This window comes from Pongo pygmaeus, chromosome X, assembly GCF_028885625.2.
Source record: "Pongo pygmaeus isolate AG05252 chromosome X, NHGRI_mPonPyg2-v2.0_pri, whole genome shotgun sequence".
Taxonomy (NCBI): domain Eukaryota; kingdom Metazoa; phylum Chordata; class Mammalia; order Primates; family Hominidae; genus Pongo; species Pongo pygmaeus.
Genome location: NC_072396.2, coordinates 73632704 through 73653306, shown reverse-complemented (window position 1 = coordinate 73653306; position 20603 = coordinate 73632704). Strand labels below are relative to the sequence as shown.

Genomic DNA, 20603 nt, shown 5'->3' with positions numbered 1-20603 from the left:
CTAAAGCAGCCTTACTAAAAGATTTGGAAAATCGCAGTTCTCCACAGAAAGAACTGACAGCCACAATTTCTGGCAAGAGGCAGTGCTCCTGGGCCCATCACATCTGCTGTATATCAGAGGTCAGCCCAGCAAAGAAGGACATGGATGCTGATGGTAAAGGGAGCTCTGAAGACCCAAGGTGTGTGAGGACATTTATGAATTCTTTACACAGTTAACCTTGTGTCACCACCAGCTAGAATGGATTCAGCACTGCCTTGCATATATATGTATATATATGTCACTGTACTTCAAAAGGTGAAGAACGCATTACATAGAAACCTTCCCAATGTTTCAGGAACTGACCTTCTAAAGTAGATGATCACACACACACACACACACACACACACACACACACACACACACGCAGACAGAGACAGACAGACAGACACCCCAACAGACAACTTGAACACCACACCGAGGAATCATCATCATCAACAAACGTTTATTCAGCACCTAAACATGCAAAGCAAAGTACTGGGGGAGGGGGAGTGGAGCTGAAATGGAGGGAGACAGAGTAATACAGGGAGCCTACAATCTAGTAAGGACAAGACAAAATGAACAAACCAACAATTCAAGGAAGCATTTGGTGAGCAGTTTATGCTACAAACTGGCTGAACTGCTATGGCTGGACACGGGGAACTTGTGTGCTTTGGAAAGGTTTGTGCTCAAAAACTTAAAAGCAACTGGAAACTCCGTGCAAGGTTTCTACATTCTGTCTACACCTCTTTGAGACACTTATAGAAACAGGTACCTGGCTAGTCCCCCAGAACCTCCCACAGGGCAGCAGGAGTCTTACCCGTAAAGTACTCTCCAAATTCCTGCTCCAGTTTCATGGCTTTGTCATAGATCTTATTTGCTTGTTCATATGTCTGCCTTCGGTTCATTTCCCTGCCAAAGACAGAAGAAAAATAGTTCTGAACCAGATCTTATGTTCTAATTAACCATAAAGGATTATTCCAGGATCCCTAAAAATCTGCTAAGCTGCCCTCTCAGAGCAGCAGTGGCCCGTGGCTAACTCCTCAAACCTGCGTTCAAAAGTCCAACCGAGACCATATGCACAAGCCCTCAAAACAGGAGCGCCCAGTGACCAGAGCTGGGGCACAGAGTTTCTTTCAAGTTTCTGCCCAGCAAATCACTTTCTTCTCCATTTCCCTTCCAGACCCGATCTTAGCTTGGTGTGTCTGAGTTCTCAGTTAAACACTTACATAAGGGCTTCAATGGACTTGGGCTTGATGAAAATGGCAATGGGGTAAAGTTGTGCTTGCTGCAGTCTCTTGATAGCATTGCCGGAAACATCTAAGATGCAGTGCTTGCCCTGAAAAAGCAGAGATTGTATCAGCCCAGCCACTCCCTATTCACCAAGCCCCAAGCAGAAATCCAGTGACATTCTAAACATCCACCTTGGCCGGGGGGTGGGGGTGAGGGAAGGGTCACCAGGGCCACCCAAAGTGGCCTGAAAAATTCGATCCCTGAAGTAGACAGGCCCTACTTTTTGCTCCTATTACCCAGAAAAGGCCACATCTGTCCAGGGCCCCCTATTCCCTGTTGGGTAATGCTCTGGGGTGAGTTGTGTGAAGGAGACAGATAGCTTCGTCAAGGGGCTGGGAGTATGCAGAGGTGCTATGGCTTTGGTCAGCAGCACTGTTGGGCAGCTCCTGTGTTGGAAGGATAAGGATCCAAGTGGAACCTTGGCATAAGCATTGGCCTCCCCTTTGAGGCCATCTCCTCTACACTTACCCTCTCTGCAACTGCCCGCACTGACTGGATGCTGGTCCCATAGAGGTTATCATTAAATTGGCCCGCCTCAATGAACTTGTTGTCCTGAATATCTTTCTCCATTTGTTCTCGGGACACCACAAAGTGGTAGTCTTGTCCATCCACCTCATTATCACGTCGAGGCCGGGTAGTATCTGAAGGAAGAAAGGAAATGCTTTGTGGCCCAGGGGCAATGATCCGCCCCAAACCAAAAAATACTGACCGGTCCATTCTCATCTGGGTGGGTCACTGGGCCACTCCATTTTTTTTTTTTTCAAGTAAGTGGGAGAAAACAAGCAGTTGGGAAGCAGTTTGTCTGGCCTACTTCTCTTCCAATCTCCAGGTCTCACACAGGGGGCTATTTGCTTTAGCTTAAACTGGACCAGAAAGGTGGGGTTTCCTGAGCTAAAGCATGGCAGAGGGTGCCAAACTTGGTAGAGCAGACAGTGAACCTAACAAACTGTTCATGGAGTCATATCAACACCACTTTGGCTGGGCCTCCCTATTTGTCCAATCATTCTCAACCATCACCACTGAAACTTCCCCTCAAGAGTAAGCAGCCAAGCCTGATGGTTTAATCTCTCCAACCCCATCAGCTTTTGGGGAATATATTGCCACCTACTCTTTTCCAGGGTGTCAAATGTACCCTGCCCCCAAATAGCCCTAGAATCTGATCCCAGACCTTTTCCATAAAACATTAGAGCAACAATTCCCAGGGCACCAAGCCTCACTCCTCTGGGCCTTCCTGGACTCTTACGTGGCACACAGGATCCAAATTTATGTGGAAATTCGGAGATCAGGTCATCATTGACTCGGTCCTTCATTGGGCCCAGGATGATCACAGGCCTTGCATAGTGAACTAGAGAGGGAGAGCATCGAGACAGTGAACAGAGGCCCCCACCAGACAGCCTGTCCTACCCCTGAGTCTGGCTAGAACACAGAGGCTCTGGAGCAGAGACTCAGACAGGGAAAAGCATCCTCAGCCATTGTCTGGCTTTTAAACAGAAAGACATCAAAGAGCCTTTAATTTGAGAATATCTAAGTTCAAGGCAAGTCTGAAACCGGAAGCTGCTCCCCTTCTAACAGAGTCAGAAAAAATCTCTGCACTGACACCAGTAACTGAGCAAGGTTTTTGCAGAGCAGCCACCGAAGGGAAGAACCTGGACCTCTCTTTTAGCAGTGGCTACATCTACTGAAATAGACCTTCCTTGTAAATTTGCCCCCTCCTTTGGAAGGTGTCCTGGCAGCAGGCAAAGGCACACAGAGAAGTGCACACTGGATGCACCCCGTTCCCTATGACACTAGGAAGAAGCATAGAGAAGAAGGAGCCCATGGGCTGGATGTGCCATGAGTCAAGCCTTCCTCTTCCTCCAGGTCCCTCCCTCTGCTGCCACAGCCACCCACTGTATTGAGCCCCACGACCAGGAGACCAGCACGAAGACAAGGCTCTCAGAGGAGGCTTACTTTCTTGCCGTGTCACTGGCTCATATGACAAAATAGCATCCTCTTGTCCTTCTGCAACAAAAAAGAGACATAGGTTAGCACCATATGATCTGCCTCCTTCTGTACAACACTCCCCATACCCCTCCCCTGCCAGGACACAGCCTTATCAGGTGGTCCTTGCTACCACCTGTGATCCTTTCTGTTTTCTGCTGGTGAGAAAGCACATGAAACCCTTCACTGGCTCTGAGACAGGAGTCAGCAGTTCTCTGTTCAGTGAAATATCACTGGGCAAAGGGCCAAGACCCAGAAGCCATGAAGCCTCCACCCCAAACCACCCCAATTTGTGAGGAACTCTTCTTGTAGGTAACAAATCAGCTGTGTGCAGTAGCCCCCTTGCTCTGGTAAGAATGACAGGGACGCTTTGACTGGTTGAGATGCTTGCCCGAGTCCCCTTCATTGACATGCAGGGGAGTCAGGGCACACACCCAGGTCCCCAAAGCTGCAGCCTAACTCTGCCCTTTTAAAGGTCTACCGACCCACCTCCTGCATTGGAAGCAGAATCCAGAAAAGTGGCACATGGCTCTGCTAAGGTCCCCAGTGCCCTTTAAGAGCAATGCTGAACCTGCTGTCTCTTCTGGTGGAGCTCCATGTCGAGCCTAGCAATGTTGAGGTTTTCCTAAAACAGTCATCAAGCCACTTGGTGCTGGGTGCCTGGAGGTCCCAAAGTGGCTGATGGCAGTCCCAGGGAAAACAATGATATTTGCATCAAGGCACACAATGCTTGCTAAAAGGCTTCTTCTGAGCCTAAAACTCCTGGGCAGATTTTACAAGGCTTCTAGCCACCATAGCTCCTGAAAGACCAGTGCTCCCAAAGTTCATGAGGTTTGAATTACGGTTTCTCTGGTCTGGTCACAGGATCTCCCAAGGAGAACTTGGCAATTACCTCATCCTTTAACTGGCCCCAAAGGCAAAGAGGTCCTAATGACCTTGAAAGGCAGATTTAGGGCAGTGTCCTATAGGAGCCATTTTTCTTTTGGTCTCTGAGCAAATCTATAAACCTGGCAGCACCTATGGCCCACAGTACCCATGGCAGGGATTTACTCTTTGGCAGTTTACCCTTCCCAGTGCCAGGGATGCTTTTAAGTTAGGTCCTGGCCAGAACTATACGGCTTATACTCTCCTTTAATCCATGGGGTGAACCCCAACCCATAAGGAGAATGAACTGGCCACAGCATTTCCAGGATCTCAAAGTGTACATGGCTAAAAGAAGCACCAGCCTCTGAGCAGCAATGGCAGCTGTGCGACACTGGAATGAGGATGGCTGGGATACACGGTGGAGCTACGCAACATGGAAGGAATGACACACACTTACTGGAACTGCTTTCGCTGTCACTGGTGTTGGATGTCACTCCCTCTGCAAGCCAACAAGAAAGAGACTCCAATTCAGAACACACCACTGAGAGGTCACATGCAGCACAAAACTCAAATGCTCCAGGAGCGAGACACTGAGCTGCCAACTGAGTCAGGCCACAGGAGGCCTGCCACATCCAGGCTACCAACTGGGAGGCACAGCTCCAATCCTGAGCCCCTGGCCCTCTCGTACTTGTCCCCAGATCCCTCTTGGTCTGCCAAGTCCCTCCCTATGTACTACAAGCCATACTTCCTTCAGCAGCATCCTCTTCATCTGAATCAAACAAATTGACCTGGATGGTTTCCAAATCGTATTTCAAAATGCATCTCCCAAGGCTAACAACAGGAAAGAAAAGACAGTGACAGGAGCAAAGAGAAGTCCAGGGACCAGTCTGCTCATGGGTGTCCCCCGCCCAACAGAACCCCCGAAGTACAGAACCATGTGGCACTCCACAACTAAGAGGCCAAACGCTGGATGGGTTAAGCAGACACCAGGGAGCGCGGCTCTGACCATTCTGGTGGGCTCCCCAGCCTTCCTGCCACCACTCCAAAGCAGGAGAGCTTGGCTTCAGTGGTGAGAGGGGAAGCACCTCCATCCACCACCAGACACATATGTCAAAACACAGACAACAAAACCAACAAAAACACCTTGAGGACAAGACAGCCCTCCTGTCTCACACAGCTGGGATCTGTCCATCTCTTAGTGGTGAGGGAAAAGAAAGCTCAAGCGGAGAAGCAGCGCTCATAGGAGGCACAAACAAAGCCCGCCCATCCAAGATGACACGCGAATGAAGATGAGACATGGACACACCAAACTATGGAGAGAGATGCTGCTCATTTCAGCCAAGACCACACTGTTCCAGACCATGATATGCTGTGGCCCCCCCTAGAAAGGACTGGCTGAGTTGCCACACATGGCTAGTTCCTGAACAATCCCCATAGGCAACTCCTTTGCCTTTGGCCTTTATTATTTATTGAAGGAGAGTATATGCTGACAGAACCCATTCGGTGTCCGTGCACCCTTGCATGCAGCAGGATGGCCACTAAGGCCTCATCATCTAGGTCTTTTTCATTTTCCACTCCAGGATTCTTTTCCAGAAAGGAAAATGAGGTTGGAGTTTTCCTGAGATAAAGCATTAACTATATATGGTCCATAAATGGTGCTGAGGCCACTAGCAGACCAGCTCAACCCCTTACAGGTGCTCTGTGGGAAGCCAACCGGAGGCTGTTTGCTGAGGCCCTGGATCTGCTGGGACATCCCAGATGCAGGTTGGGAAAAAGGGGTCACAGTACCCTTGCCCCTAGTTAGAGGACTGTAAGAGCTGCAATTCCTACACCCAATTATTTAGCATGGTATCACTGGGAGAAGAATCCAACCAGCAGGCACCCCTCCCTTCGACAATAGGCTAGAGATTAGCTGAATGGTTACCTTGGAGAAACATTTCAAGCCCACTTCACTTCTAAGGTGGGACGCCATGCTCATGCCCTCCCACTTTGAGTAGCAAAAGGTAAACAAAGGCATGAATGATAGGGACTTATTTGGGTACTAGGGATCCAGAGCAAACATGTAACATATGGAGCCACATGCACTTCTTCCTGCTGTGATGTCAGAGTGCTCACAAACACTGCCCTCCCCTCACCCCTCACCCTCACCCATGTCCCCAATAGCCCCACCCCCACTATCTCCATTCATGCCACAAGTACAGTGAACGGTGTGTAAGTTGGACTTACTCAGGTTCTTTGCTCCATAATAATCGTCACTTAACCCCGGGAAGTCCTGATTTCACAGACAGCAAGGGCGGAGAGAGGACGACGGGGAGAAGAAGAGGGGGGAAGGGGAAGGGATGGGAGGGAAGGGAAGAGAGGGAGAGATTTGGGGAGAAGAGAAAAAATAGAGAAAAAGACAAGGGGGGAGGAAGAATACAGAGGTAGGTGAGCACTAGTGACAGAATTATGAAACACCATGAAGACCTAGCACTATAGTGAGGCCAGGAACTTTGCCACAGAAAGAACATCCCAGGGCAGATAAGACATCAAGACTTCATGCTGCCCAATTCATTGCCAGAGGGCCTTGGAGTAGACTAGCTTTCTGAGGTGTCTACAGCTGTAGGCCAACGGGACAGGACAGGTGACACTCCAAGGCTTAGAGCACCTGCTTTGACCAAATTTTGGTTGTGGAGCCCAGGTCTCTGTTTGTCCCTGAAATCACCATTTCCCTCTGCAGTGCGTGAAAGAGCAAATGTCCACGTGTGCCAGGTAGGCAGATAGAATTGCCATCACCTCAAGAAGCTTTTGCCCAATACTGATTCACTCTGTTCAAACCCTTCAGGAAAAGTTTCGCATGGTGTAGGGTGTGGCCTCCAAAGCTGCCCTGAGCCGGGCAGATCTTGGGGGATGACCTCAGCTTCTGGAGAAGCACTAGGCACTTTCAACTCTGTCGTCCAGTAGATAGCCCCCTTACCCACCAGGCGGGACCACTGAGCAACGAACACCTCCCCAGGCTGGGCTTGGCATGGAGGGGCTCTGGGACTCATCTGATGAAACTATGGTGACATCACCTCAGGCCTCTGACTCAGACTGTCTCCTAACTGCTCATGAGCAGAGCCACCTTGTCTAGGGCTTCTCACTGAACTACTCCAGGATGATGAGCCGTGGCTGCCATCTAGATGAGGGCACCCTTCTGTCCACCAGGTACCACCCCAGATAGCAACGACTTACACGTACCATGACCGTGGACCAAGCTGGCCTGACAGAAGGACATTTCCTATCAGAACCAGTCAGTCTCCTGCCAGCCCCAACAGCCCAAGACCCCAAGATCCCTCCATGTAAGACAGAGGAGTCACTGGTAAATGAGAGATGTTTACTATTCATGATGAGACAAGTGAGAAGATATTTTTCAAGCCAGACCTGGTGTTTAAGGTTAGGGTTGGAGCAGTTAATTGCTGAGGCACATGGTAGAGCAAGAAGATTTATCAGGATTAAATTTCTTCTTCCGTTGAATTTAGCTCAGTGTGACTGCTCTTCCTACCGAACCAACTTTGTGTTTCTCAATAGATCTTTATTTGAACAATGTGGAGCAACACTCCTGCCATGTCAACTCATTTAAGCAGGAAGGATTCTCCTGGGAAAACTGGCTCTGTAGGCACTCTAGGATGACAGCAAGTCTGCTGAGAGTTGTGTGGATATCCTGATGCTTATGCACGTGCATGGGATTCCAGAAGTAGCCCCAACTCCAGGGATCCTGGGAAGAAAAGGCTCTTCTCTTGACATACATGAGTGAAATTAAGGGAAAGAAAACACAAGAGGAAGAAACCAGGAGAGCAACACTGAGTCCCTAGACTTTGTTCTCTTGAAAAAACCATTTTCCTGACCCTGACACTCTAGCTGAAAAACCGTTCCTCACCACCACAGCAGAGCTCTGTCTGGCACTTCCATTGCTAGTGCCAGGCACTTCCTGGAGGCTGACTCTGGGACCAGTCCCACCTCAGTGCCTCCAACATTCATTTTAACTGAGGAGCAGGACAAATAAAACCCAACATCTCCTTAGGTAGACCAATTTCTCTCTGACTCTGTAGATAAGCAGGTGCACGCGCACACAGGCAGGCACGAGGCCACACGTGGCCCAGCCCAGGCTTCTCTTGAGGGAAGGGCAACTGAGGATGAAAGGACGGGGCTGCAGATGGCCTGCTCTCTGGACTCTGCTGCTACTTACGTTCCTGTATGCTGCTCTCCTGGGCCATGTTTTCTTTGCTCTTGTAAAATGGAAACTTTCGAGAGAGGCGGAAACTCTTTTTACGTTTCGTTTTGATCGACTGTGAAAGAACATGAAGATGGAGGGGAAGGACAGAAGAAAAAAAAAACAGAACAATGGATTTTAAAGCATGCAAGAAAAACTAAAATGGAGACAACGGTGAGCTAAATAAAAGACCATCTCTCACAAATGGAGTCTATGAGATTAAATGAAAGTTGATGTAAGAGGAAAATTATGTTTACAAGAAAATGTTGTAGGGATGTTAGAGGTTTCTACCTAATCCAGACACTCATAACACTCACTGGTACTTCCTAAAGAACAAAGGTCACTGTAGCCTCCTGGACACATGCCCTAAGGTACCATTGATATACACATCTACTCCACGTCTCTCTTCCCTCTACTGCTCCAGAAGTTCTTTGGCCTGTGAAGCTCATAGAAAAAAAGGGGTGAATGGAGAGCCCTCCTGCCTCAGGTGGTCTGAAGGGAGGTGGGAGCTCTGGGGCTTGGCTTCTTGGCTGGATGCTCTGACAGGATCTATAGCCAGGGAGACACCCACGAGTGGTTTCATTTTCCCCAAGCAAGTCAGCCTTCCAGACAGTCCAACTCCAACACATCTTCAAGAGCCGGTACCCAGGGGAAAGGAGCACAGACTGGCTGTGGACTTTAAGAGCTCCCTCTCTGCTTTCTGAAAAGTAGTCAATGTTCTGATAGGACAGAGCCAGCCCCCTGAAAAAGAGATTTTCTTTTGTGTTCCCCAGTTCTCCTACACATCAGACTAAACTCCAAGCTTCTCACCCCTCTTTACCTACTAGCTGATTTCCTTGGGGATCCCCACTTACCCTGTTAGACTCAATCATCCCCGTCCTGGCATGGAACTTCACAGTTTTCAATCGAGCTCTTTCTTTCTTTTCCACCCTGTTTTGGAATCAGAAAGAAGTCCTGTTACTGCCAGTAAATGGTCTCGGCAGTGGGTTGCAGCAGGCACAGCAGCCATTTTTTTGGCTCACTGAGTAAAAACTATGTTGAGCACCAACTCTACCAAAAAGGAATCAAGGCACAAATGTTGCTCTCAAGCAACTTCTAATAGGAAAACAAGAAAGAAATACCAGCAAGAGGGCAGGAAAGGCCTTGCTCATAATCATGACGACTCACCTCTTCTTACTGGGGATCACACCAATCTGCTCACTTTCTCCATGTGGGGTCACCAGCCTTGCCTGCCACCACTCATCATCAGAGGCATTAATGACATGCAGAATGTCACCATAAGAGAAGCTGAGCCCCTGGCTTGGCAGGCAGCTGTCCCGAGTCCGATCATAATCAAACAGGGCCCTGAAAGGCACAGTGAAAGATGAAGTGATCATCCAACCCTAAATGCCAAGACACTGGCACCTTGAAAAGATGGAAGGCCAACCCAAACAGCACAGACATAGCAGCCTCATAGTATACTAGAAGGATGTCTCCAGGAGACCACATCCTTCTTTCTGAGCCAAAGTGGTAAATATGCACCTGCTTTCGAAGAAACATCTCATTCTCCCAATAAGAAGCATAAGAGAAAATATTTTACAAACCCCATCTCCTCTTGGCTTCTGGATGCAAGATAAAAGTCCAAAGTAGAATTCACTCAATAGCCCTCTCCCTCACCCACATCCTAGGAAACTAGCTCTAGCAGGGAGCTTTCTCAGTTCACAAACATATCTTCAAAAAGTAGCTAAAGAGAGGACAAAAAAATGTTAACTACAATCCCAAACAATGACTGGTAAACACTCCTGAAGCACTAAAGAAAGGGCCCTATGTCCTCGGGCAGCCAAAGAAAAAGCACACAATGGTAGGGTTGAAAAGACGAATGGGACCGTAGAAGTCACCTAGTGCGGTCTCTTTCTCTTACATATGGGGAAACAGAGGCTCAGGGAGGAAAAATAGTTTGACCTAGGTCATACATCTAACCAACCTGGGACAAAACCCAGGTCTTCTGACAAGACATGCTGTTGTGACATGCTATAAATGATGCAGAGTACAGAAATAAAAGGGAAGGTGGGAGAAAGTGGGGAGGGAGCTATACAATCCAGGCTTATGGAAAAGGACACCAGCTTGGCTGCTGCTAGAAGTCCTAGGAAATGGTATTGGAAATAAAGGTCTGAAGCAAATTTTGGAAGCCCTTGAATAGACATGATCTAGTGGCCCCTGGAAATCTGAGAGGAGTGACACATCAAAAGAGCCTTAGGAGGTCAGGCGCAGAGGCCCACGCCTGTAATCCCAGCACTTTGGGAGGCTGAGGCGGGTGGATCACCTGAGGTCAGGAGTTCAAGAGCAGCCTGGCCAATATGGTGAAACCCCATCTCTACTAAAAATACAAAAATTAGCTGGGTGTGATGGCGCATGCCTGTAGTCCCAGCTACTCGGGAGGCTGAGGCAGGAGAATCACTTGAACCTGGGAGGTGGAGGTTGCAGTGAGCCGAGATTACGCCACTGCACCCCAGCCTAAGCAACAGAGCGAGACTCTGTCTCAGAAAAAAAAACCAAAAAAAAAGTTTCTACTTTTCACATCCAGTGGAACCCGTCTTCATATGGAGTCACCACAAATGGGTGATTTCAGTGAGAAGTTTGTATTTTTCTACCTGCAATCTAGGCTGTCTTCTTCATATTCTCTGTTAATAGAGGTGCACACACAGCCCAAAATCTACCTGCAATCTAGGTTGTCTTCTTCATATTCTCTGTTAATAGAGGTGCACACACAGCCCAAAATCTAGTTCCAAGACTTTGACTTCTACCTGCAATACTGGCTCAGTTGGAAGCTGCAAGTAAAACACACTATCTTACCATATGCAAGCCCAAATGAGATAGGATGTAGTAAAACCATGAAGAGTGAAATACCCACCTACTGCTTACAGTTCTTGAAACAGAGTTCTTAAAAATCAGTGTCAGATGATTTGAAAATGAAAATACCCAAACTCTAACAAAAAGCCCTTTTTTCCCCTCAATTTACACACTCAAAGCAGTAAGGAGAATGGCAGAGGCAGCAGACAAGGAGGTGCTGTCCGAGAGGTGCATTCCGGGCTATGTGTGACAGAATCAAAACTGAATGCATTCTCACTGCCTGAGTCCTCCATTTCCTAAAGCAAGGAAGACATTCTGTCAGCCACTCCTACTAAGAAGAGCATCATGAAGCAACCTCATTCTCAGTGACAATGAGAAACACTAGATGTCATTATGGGTTTCAAAGATTAGAACAAATATAGTAAGGAAAAGAACAGAACTTGAATTAAGCACAAATTAGTTTGGTGAGGGAAGGAAGGAAGATGTTAAAATGAATTTAGGAAGCCGGGCGCGGTGGCTCAGGTCTGTAATCCTAACACTTTGGGAGGCTGAGGCAGGCAGATCATTTGAGGTCAGGAGTTGGAGACCAGCCTGGCCAACATGGCAAAACCCCATCTCTGCTAGAAATACAAAAATTGGCTGGGCGTAGTGGCAGGCACCTGTAATTTCAGCTACTCGGGAGGCTGAGGCAGGAGAATTGCTTCAACCTGGGAGGCAGAGGTTGCAGTGAGCCGAGATTGCGCCACTGCACTCCAGCCTGGGTGACACAGCGAGACTCTGTTTAAAAAATAAATAATAAATAAATAAAATAAAATGAATTAGGGGAGTTAGGATGAATTTGTAGAAGATTAGAAGGCAGAGTTTACTGGTTGTAAGTTTAAAACACAAGATACATTTTAGCACTTCCCAGAACCATGCTTGACCTTTGGCAACAGCAGTAACAAGCTGAAGTGTATAAAGTAGAATTGATGTAAACATGTTTTCTCCATGCCGGGAATCCAATTGTTTGTAATTTTTTAAATATCTGAGGTTCAAATAAAATTGATGTAACAGTTTACTTCTGGCTGGGTGGGGTGGCTCATGCCTGTAATCCCAGCACTTTGGGAGGCCAAGGTGGGCAGATCATTTGAGGTCAGGAGTTTGAGACCTGCCTGGCCAACATGGCAAAACCCCGTCTCTACTAAAAATATAAAAATTATCTGGGCGGGGTGGTGGGCGCCTGTAATCCCAGCTACTTGGGAGGCTGAGGCAGGAGAATCGCTTGAGCCCAGGTGGCAGAGGTTGCAATGAGCCAAGATTGCGCCATTGTACTCCAGCCTGGGTGACAGACTGAGACTCCATCTCAAAAACAAAACAAAACAAAATAAAACCACAAAAAAAATTAAAACACATACAGCACAAGCTAAGTAAAAACAATATAAACACAGATCAAAGTCAAAAAGATTTTGCCAGTAGTTAACTCTGCACATTGGGAATTGTACTATTCGGGCTTATGTTTTTAACCACAGCATGTGTTCCTTTCACAATTTTCAAAAAACATTAAGTCAATTAAAAAAAAAGTGGGGAAGCAGATGTATCAAGCACTGGTTTGAGTCATTTACTTCAGATGAGGAACACGTTTGGTTCTAAGTTCCCTGGCAAACAAGGCAAAAAAGGAAGTTGTCTAACTCTAATTTCCCAATAAAAAATGGTACCCAAGTCTATCTGGATTTTGTTTGATGAATTTATGAATATTGAATGGACAAGAAATATGAACAGGATGGACAACGCTTTTTTAAGCTATGGTTTTGTAAAAGACATAGAAATGTAGTATCTGAGGTTTGAGATTCTGAACTAGACTATTATTCACAGTTGAGAATGCAAAAAGATTGAACAAGAATTTCCTTTTCTATCAATCAGAACTGCAAATAGAAGAAGAATTTTGCAGACCGCTAAAGCCTCAGAGGTCATTTTGTCCAACTTTCTATCTGATAAAGGAAATCCCTTAGATACTCTCTAAGTTTATTTCCAGCTCTAGCATTTAATGAGTCTGAGTCTTTCCTAGATCTTCTCTACCAGGCTAAACATTCCCAATTCCCTCAACAATCCCTTCCTTTGTCATAACTTTTATTTGTTTTCCAAACCCATGATGTGGATTTTCTCTAAATCTACTTTGCCTCTTTTTCCTGCTTAAATTTTGTTTGACTGAGCTAGAAAATTTCCTCAAACACAATGAAAGCCAGGCCCAGATACGCACACAGCCTCATCTAGAACTGCACACTGGGTGCCTCTCAGACCAGGGCTCTTCTATCTCAGAAAATTTCATAAGGCCTAAGTCACAGTCACATGTGCTTTTTCAAAAAAAGCTAATTATCGGCTGGGCGTGGTGGCTCACATCTGTAATCCCAGCACTTTGGGAGGCCGAGGCGGGTGGATCACAAGGTCAGGAGATGGAGACCATCCTGGCCAACATGGTGAAACCCCATCTCTATTAAAAATACAAAAATTAGCTGGGCGTGGTGATGCATGCCTGTAGTCCCAGTTACACTCGGGAGGCTGAGGCAGGAGAATTGCTTGAACCCAGGAGGTAGAGGTTGCAGTTAGCCGAGATCACGCCACTGCACTCCAGCCTGGTGACAGAGCGAGATGCCGTCTCAGAAAAAGAAAAAAAAGCTAATTCTTCACTCGGCTACGTGTGGAAAAATACCATTCTTCCACTATTTAAATACTTAGTCTGGCTGGGCGCGGTGGTTCACACCTGTAATCCCAGCACTTTGGAAGGCTGAGGTGGGCAGATCACCTGAGGTTGGGAGTTCGAGACCAGCCTGATCAACATGAAGAAACCCTGTCTCTACTAAAAAATACAAATTAGCCGGGTATGGTGGTGCATGCCTGTAACCCCAGCTACTCGGGAGGCTGAGGCAGGAGAATCGCTTGAACCCAGGAGGCGGAGGTTGCGGTGAGCCAAGATCGCGCCATTGCACTCCAGCCTGGGCAACAAGAGCAAAACTCTGTCTCAAAGAAAAAATACTTAGTCTTCTTTACACGGAGTATGTGTTAGATACATGGGAGATACAAGAGCAAAGTTTATTGTCTTATGGAGCTTACTAGGTGGCAGAGGGTATAGTATACTAAGGATGTTGTAGCAAGAAGTCCAAAAGGAGGACAAACAAAGGCCTAGAAGGATTCACAGGGAGTACAGATCACATCTAGTTTGGGGAAACTACAAGGAGATACTGCTTTTTGAATTGGTTCTCAATGAAGATTTAGGATTTCAAAAGGTAGAGCTGGGGAGAGGTCCTTCCAGCTAAAGGAAACAGTGTAAGCAAAGGTCTGGAGGCAAGAAGCACAGGGTTATTTTCAGGGATCAGCCGTGCATCCAAGTCTGGCTGGGCCTCAGAGAATGGCAGGTTGGGGCCTGACTGTGGACAGCCTGCACTGTCCAGCTAAGGAGTTTGACATTCATTTAGTAGGCTTTATGGGACCAACTTCATTACCTCAGCTTTCTTATCCCATTATCAGGCTAAACTTTCATGTGGAAATAAAACCAGTAAAAGAAAGTAGGCCAGTGTACTAAAGTCGAACAACTTCTCCCATGAGATATATTTCATGTAATCAAAAAAAGTATGTAAATTAGACTTAATAATTTTTAAAAAAATATTGACTGCTTTCCTAAGATCTTTAAGAAGCAGCTGAACTGTGGCCATCTAGCAGTGACAGTCTGTCTTAGGAACACCCTGGAATCCTAATGAAGTGACAGGGACTGGCACCTCTCACAAATAAATGCCTCGTGGTAGGTTTGATGAGAGGAAGAAGGAATACCTTTCTCCACAACACTGATATATCCTCCTCTTCCTCCTTTTATCCTTAGGGCAGGCACTAGAGAAAGTCAAGGCAGATACTCCCCTTTCAAATCAGGCTAAACCACTGTCCCAGGACGGAAGTCCTACACATGCAAGGCCCACATGACATAGCAACTAACAATTTCAACCTGACTCAAAATTAGAGTGAGCATGAAAAGAATAAAAAGCAAAAGGTATTTGTCTCTTAATACCTAAAGAAAGGCAGCAATTAACCAACTGCCACCGTGGTCTCACTATGTGTGTGTGTGTGTGTGTGTGTGTGTGTGTGTGTGTGTGTGCGCGCGCGCGCGCACACACGCGTGCATATCTGTGTGTGTTTCAGCTTATCTGACAAGATAATGTGTTGGAGAGTAGAAGGAAGTCTCAAAAACTCATTATTCCTTCTGTACTTAGATAAAAATAATTTCATTGAGGCCTCCAAGTTAGGGACTAGTCACATCAGAGGGAACCACTGTGCCATGAGAGAATAAAACTCATGGAAATATATTACCATCCCCAGCCTGAAGTCACAGTGCTTGATGTACAAGAAAGATGATCTACCCCTGAATATGTTACTTCTTAGTTATGGCCACATACCTCTACGAAGCCAGGGAGAGCCAGAGCCTGGGTATTCCTGCAACTTTTCAAACATCGAGGCCAGGCCAGAAAAATATTACATTATTTAAGAGCAAGGCAAAGAGTGTAGCCCAGGGAAAATGTGACACGTAAAAACAAAGTGACGGTAGTCTACAAAGCAGCTTTCCAGAGCCGTCATACCACCATGAAGAGCAGATGCAACTTCCGGGGGACGTGCAGATTTGAGTTCTTGAGCTCATCTTCAGCACTCTAGCTCTCAAGGCTGCTGCCTGTCTCCCTAAGGAGAAAGTGTTTCCAAAGGTCTTGAAAGACAATGTTGTTTAAGAGGTGACCTTTAAAAATATCCTCGAAGGGATGCATGCGCCCACCCACAGGGATAATGTACGTGCTCTAGAGGACTTTGTCCAGTCTTCCTTTCAGCTGGGTCCTCTCTGCTGGATGGAAAAGCAAGAATATAACCAGCTCAAAGTAAACAGATTATCAGGCAAAAGTCCTTGCAGTTGAGATCCTAAATTGTGAGATTTGGGTTGGAAAGATCCAGAGAAATTATAAGCACTTGGCACAGCCTCTGTGATGTCTTAATGAACCGGAATGCAAAGCAAATGGTAACTAAGAAGGAAACCGGTCAAGCAGGTTTCTCGATGCAAAGCAAATGAGCATTTTAGCGCTATAGCCTCAAAGGCAAGGGGTTGCTTCTGCTAAAATAACCTAGTATTGTACCCACCTCTGTACCTGTGGCTCGAGCCATCTGTCTATAGCCTGAGATGCTCCGTCAGTCCCCTCACCCAGCTCAGCAACTCCTCGAGGCCCAGCCCAAGTCTCTCCCAGCTTTGTGATCCTGCCCACTCCAAATTTCATTCTTCTAAATCCATACCGTATTTGCTACCACATTTGGCAGCAACCTTTCTTTATATTTTCTACTTATTGCTATTTAATTCTTGCAAGGTTTTTTTAATGTTTCATATTACACCGCCAAAGTGGAAGCCCTTTGAAAACTGAGACCATGTCTTATGCTTCATGTGGGATTCTGAATCCTTGTGAATGGTGGGTGAGACCTGCCTACAGGGGATAGAGTGTCCACAGAAGACCCTCCCAGTTATTCCCTAGTTTCTAACCCTGAGAGTGTTCCCTCCCACAGTAACTGGGGCCTAAGATATCACTTTATTCCTTTGGCCAGAAAGTACTGGATAAAGGGCACACATTATTTGACGACTAAGCAGCCTATCCCTTGCCCAGTCTGTATAAAGCATGCACAGAAAGTTATAAAGCAACAGTCACTCATCAGCTCTTGACCTTAGTGAGAGTTAAATTTCCAGCAGCCTCTGAAGAGCAGCCTAACAGCACAAACCTGAGCACTCAGACAGGCACAGTGTGGGTCAACACAAAAGGAGTGATCGGGCCTCCCTGGTGTATCTTGAAGAAAGATGCACGGAGAGCAGGTTAAGAGCACCTTCCTCCTTTGTCTGTCTCAAAGTGTCAGGCCTTATGGCAATTATGATGTTGGAGAGGCATTCAAGGACCAATTAGCCCGCAATGAGCGACTGTTTGGGGCTCACAGCACTTGCAGATGATAGGATGAGCTGATGGATTATGAGTGCAAGCCCAGGACTAGTATTTGGGAATAGGCAGTTCTAGAAATCACTGATGCAGAAAGCTCTGCCCCACCCTCTGGTAGCCCTGAACACTTACATACATTATTGTTGCTTTTTAAAATGCATATTATTCCCACCCCCAAATTCTATCAGATAGTGAAGCCTGCCAATATTTCCCCATTGGCATCTTAATCCACTATTGAAACTCATCAACAAACAAGACCAAGTCAGGCTCCACCAAGCACCACCCTGGGCAAAGCAGAGTAGTTGCACAATTAATGTCTGCTTGTTGACAGGAATGAGCATTCTCCAGCCTTCTTTAATGACCAAGCCAATGTGTCTGACATTGTTTCTTGAATCAAGACTACAGATGCTCTAACATGATTTCCTTCCTAGAGTGGGAAGACGACTGAGATGGCAGACGGCCAGTCAGGAGGCCAGGACTCCCAAACTACCTGAATGCTGTCCTGTGGCTGCAAAGAATGCAGCCAGGCTAGCCCGAAGAGACTTTCAAAAGCTATTTCTACAACTGTACTCTTGAGCCTCTTGGCAACCTTTGGAGCACAAGGTCTTTCCTTTACTCATTCAATAAATTAAATTAAATTAAATTAAATACAAGTATAGAACAAGGTCATCCCTGGAACTCTAACTTACCCAGTGTCTTTGTACTGCCTTCACATCAGAATGGTCTGAGTTAAACACCTACCCATCCCAACCCTGAGCAAGAAGTTCAAGAGAGGTTTATTTCTGTGGACTCTTCCAGTGGGCAAGGCAAATTCTCCAGCAGAGCAAAAGCCCTAGGCTGGGCAGACTGAGGTGCTGTGCTCATCCTGGTCATCTACTTAAGAGATGATTCTAGCATAGTGAAGTGTGAGGAAGGTCCTTCCAAATAAGTCACTGATGACTTTAAAATCAAATTTCATTTTCCAAATACTGCTCTCTTTCCTTCTTCCTCCTGCTCCCTGCTCTACAATCCCCATGTCCCCTGTGGTTAGTACAGCTGCAGCTCCCTACGGTTTCACCTGTTAGAGCCTCTGTTGCAGCTCTAAGAGGGTGTTATTTACTTCAAAATAGCTTTGCAAACCCATGTACACCAAAGGGAGATAGATACTCAGGGGAGGGGAAGGAAAGCAAAATAATTATGTCATAGGGAAAGCGACAGCAAAAGAATCAGAGGTGACACCCAAACTGAAAAAGGGTTCCCTCACTTTAACCACCTGCTGCTTAATCTTTTCTGGGTAGACGGCGAACAGCCAGAGGGCAGGGACCATACCTGCCGCTTCCTTGAATCTACCCTGCAACTGTGCCCAAATTCTTAGCCTTGTGTTTTACTGCTTTCTACATAGTAGGAGCTAAAGTAAGTGTGATGTTTATTTTTTATAATTTTTTATAGAGACAAGGTCTTGCTCTGTCACCCAGGATGGAATACAGTGTCATGATCATAGCTTACTGAAGTCTCAACCTCCTGGGCTCAAGTGATCCTCCTGCCTTAGCCCCCTGAGTAGCTGGGACTACAGACACATGCCACCACACCTGGCTAATTAAAAACTTTTTACTTTTTAAGAGCGGGGCTCACTATGTTGTGCAGAGTGGTCTCGAACTCCCGGGCTCAAGCAATCCTCCTATCTTGGCCTCCCAAAGTGCTGGGATTACTGGTGGGAGCTGCCACACCCAGCCTTGATTGCTTGTTAAAAACATATATTTTCCCAGGCAGGGCACGGTGACTCACGCCTGTAATCCTAGCACTTTAGAAGGCTGAGGCGGGCAGATCACGAGGTCAGGAGATCAAGACCATCCTGGCTAACATGATGAAACCCTGTCTCTACTAAAAATACAAAAAATTAGCCGGGTGTGGTAGCGGGCGCCTGTAGTCCCAGCTACTCGGGAGGCTGAGGCAGAATGGTGTGAACCCAGGAGGCAGAGCTTGTAGTGAGCCTAGATCGCGCCACTGCACTCCACTCCAGCCCGGGCAACAGAGCGAGACTCCCGTCAAAAAAAAAAAAAAAAAAAAAAAAAAACACCACACATGTATTTTCCCAAACCTGGTGAATCCAAAGCACTAGAAAAGGAGCCTAGGAATCTGTATTTTTACTAGCATTCCAGCTGATTCCTATGAGGAAGTTGGGGAAACACTGAAAGAACCACACTTTATAGTCAGAGCAGCCAGGTTCAAGTTCCAGTTTTGGAACTTGTTAGCTATCTAACTGGAGTCTCAGTTTTCTCATCTGCAAAATGGGAATCATAATATCTACTCTGTAGGATTATTAAAGGGATATTAAAAGCCATTTAAAGAGAATAACAAAGGTCTTGATAAACAATGTGTTCCCTAAATGTTTGTTCCCCTTTATCCTGAAGACACTGAGGAACTAGTGAAAACTTTTGAGCAGATCATGTTCAGATTATTGCTTTAGTTTCAACCCCCTCTGCAACACCCAGGCAAATGGTTGCCCAGCCTCTTCTGTAACACCTTGAGTGACTAAAGATCGAATTTACTATATCCGGAAGCAGTCCATTCCATTTTCAGACAGTTTTAATCATTAGCTCTTCCTTCCTTATGTTGAGCAGAGATCTGCCTTGGGTGACAGAACAAATCTAATCCCTTTTCCACATGATAGGGTGAGGCAATTAACTTAGATAAGGAAAGTACATGCTGCTTGTTTGAGGAACTGAGAGGGCAGTTTTATTTATGCACATGTCCAGCAAGTAGTTGATATGCAGGTCTGTAGTTCAGTAAAGAGATCAGGAATGTCATTTATATGGCAGGATTTGAAGCTGTGAAAATAAATGACATTGCCATTTAGGGGGGCAGAGCTAATGAAAGGTATTAAGGAATGGTAAGCAGGGTAGAAAGGGAGCCTTTAAAGAAGAAAGCAGGTAATTCATGGAAACAAATGTGGTGAAGAGGTCAGAACAATGTCAGAGAACCAGTGAACCAGTCACTAAATTTGAAGACTAAGAAGTCACCCACTGATCCCTGACAGAGAGTCAGGCTTCTGCTCCCCTGGAGCTTTCCAGAGCTGCTCAGAGCCACACTACCACACTGAAAAGCAGATGCACGCTTCCTTTAGGGCTAGGGAAAGAGAAGTGATTTGAAGCAGCAGCAAGTACTCCAACATTTCCCAACCTGGATGTTGACATAGGTTTCTCAAATAAGGCTCCCATGCTCTATCTTTTGGGGGAAACACTGCCTAGTACAGTCCTTCCTGGAGATTAATCACAGGAAAGAGCCCCATTTTCCTCTGTTTAAGCCTGCATTTGCCCAACTTACTAAACCACTGATTTTTCACACAATACTTACTAATATCTTGAGGAGCTAGTGTTTTCTGGCCAATAATTTGGCAAATGCAGTAAGCAAAGGGATACAAGACAATAGTTTAAGGG

The 20603-nt window shown here is 46.4% G+C and overlaps 1 protein-coding gene across 7 annotated transcripts in view; it reads right to left on the bottom strand.

Annotated features, from left to right (window-relative positions):
- DLG3 (discs large MAGUK scaffold protein 3) overlaps window positions 1-20603 on the bottom strand; it is a 60823-nt gene that overhangs the window by 3702 nt on the left and 36518 nt on the right. For 3 of the 7 annotated variants that reach the window (XM_054470764.1, XM_063660744.1, XM_054470765.2), the window contains 9 exons: window positions 9551-9727; window positions 9238-9313; window positions 8360-8459; window positions 4610-4651; window positions 3259-3309; window positions 2552-2653; window positions 1777-1949; window positions 1245-1354; window positions 836-927 (listed from right to left, as the gene is read on the bottom strand). In XM_054470764.1, coding sequence (XP_054326739.1) covers window positions 836-927; window positions 1245-1354; window positions 1777-1949; window positions 2552-2653; window positions 3259-3309; window positions 4610-4651; window positions 8360-8459; window positions 9238-9313; window positions 9551-9727 — 923 coding nt within the window. Of the gene's footprint in view, window positions 1-835; window positions 928-1244; window positions 1355-1776; window positions 1950-2476; window positions 2654-3258; window positions 3310-4609; window positions 4652-6378; window positions 6425-8359; window positions 8460-9237; window positions 9314-9550; window positions 9728-20603 lie in introns of all 7 variants that reach the window. The other 4 variants (XM_063660742.1, XM_054470762.2, XM_054470763.2 and 1 more) reach the window with 4 other exon arrangements.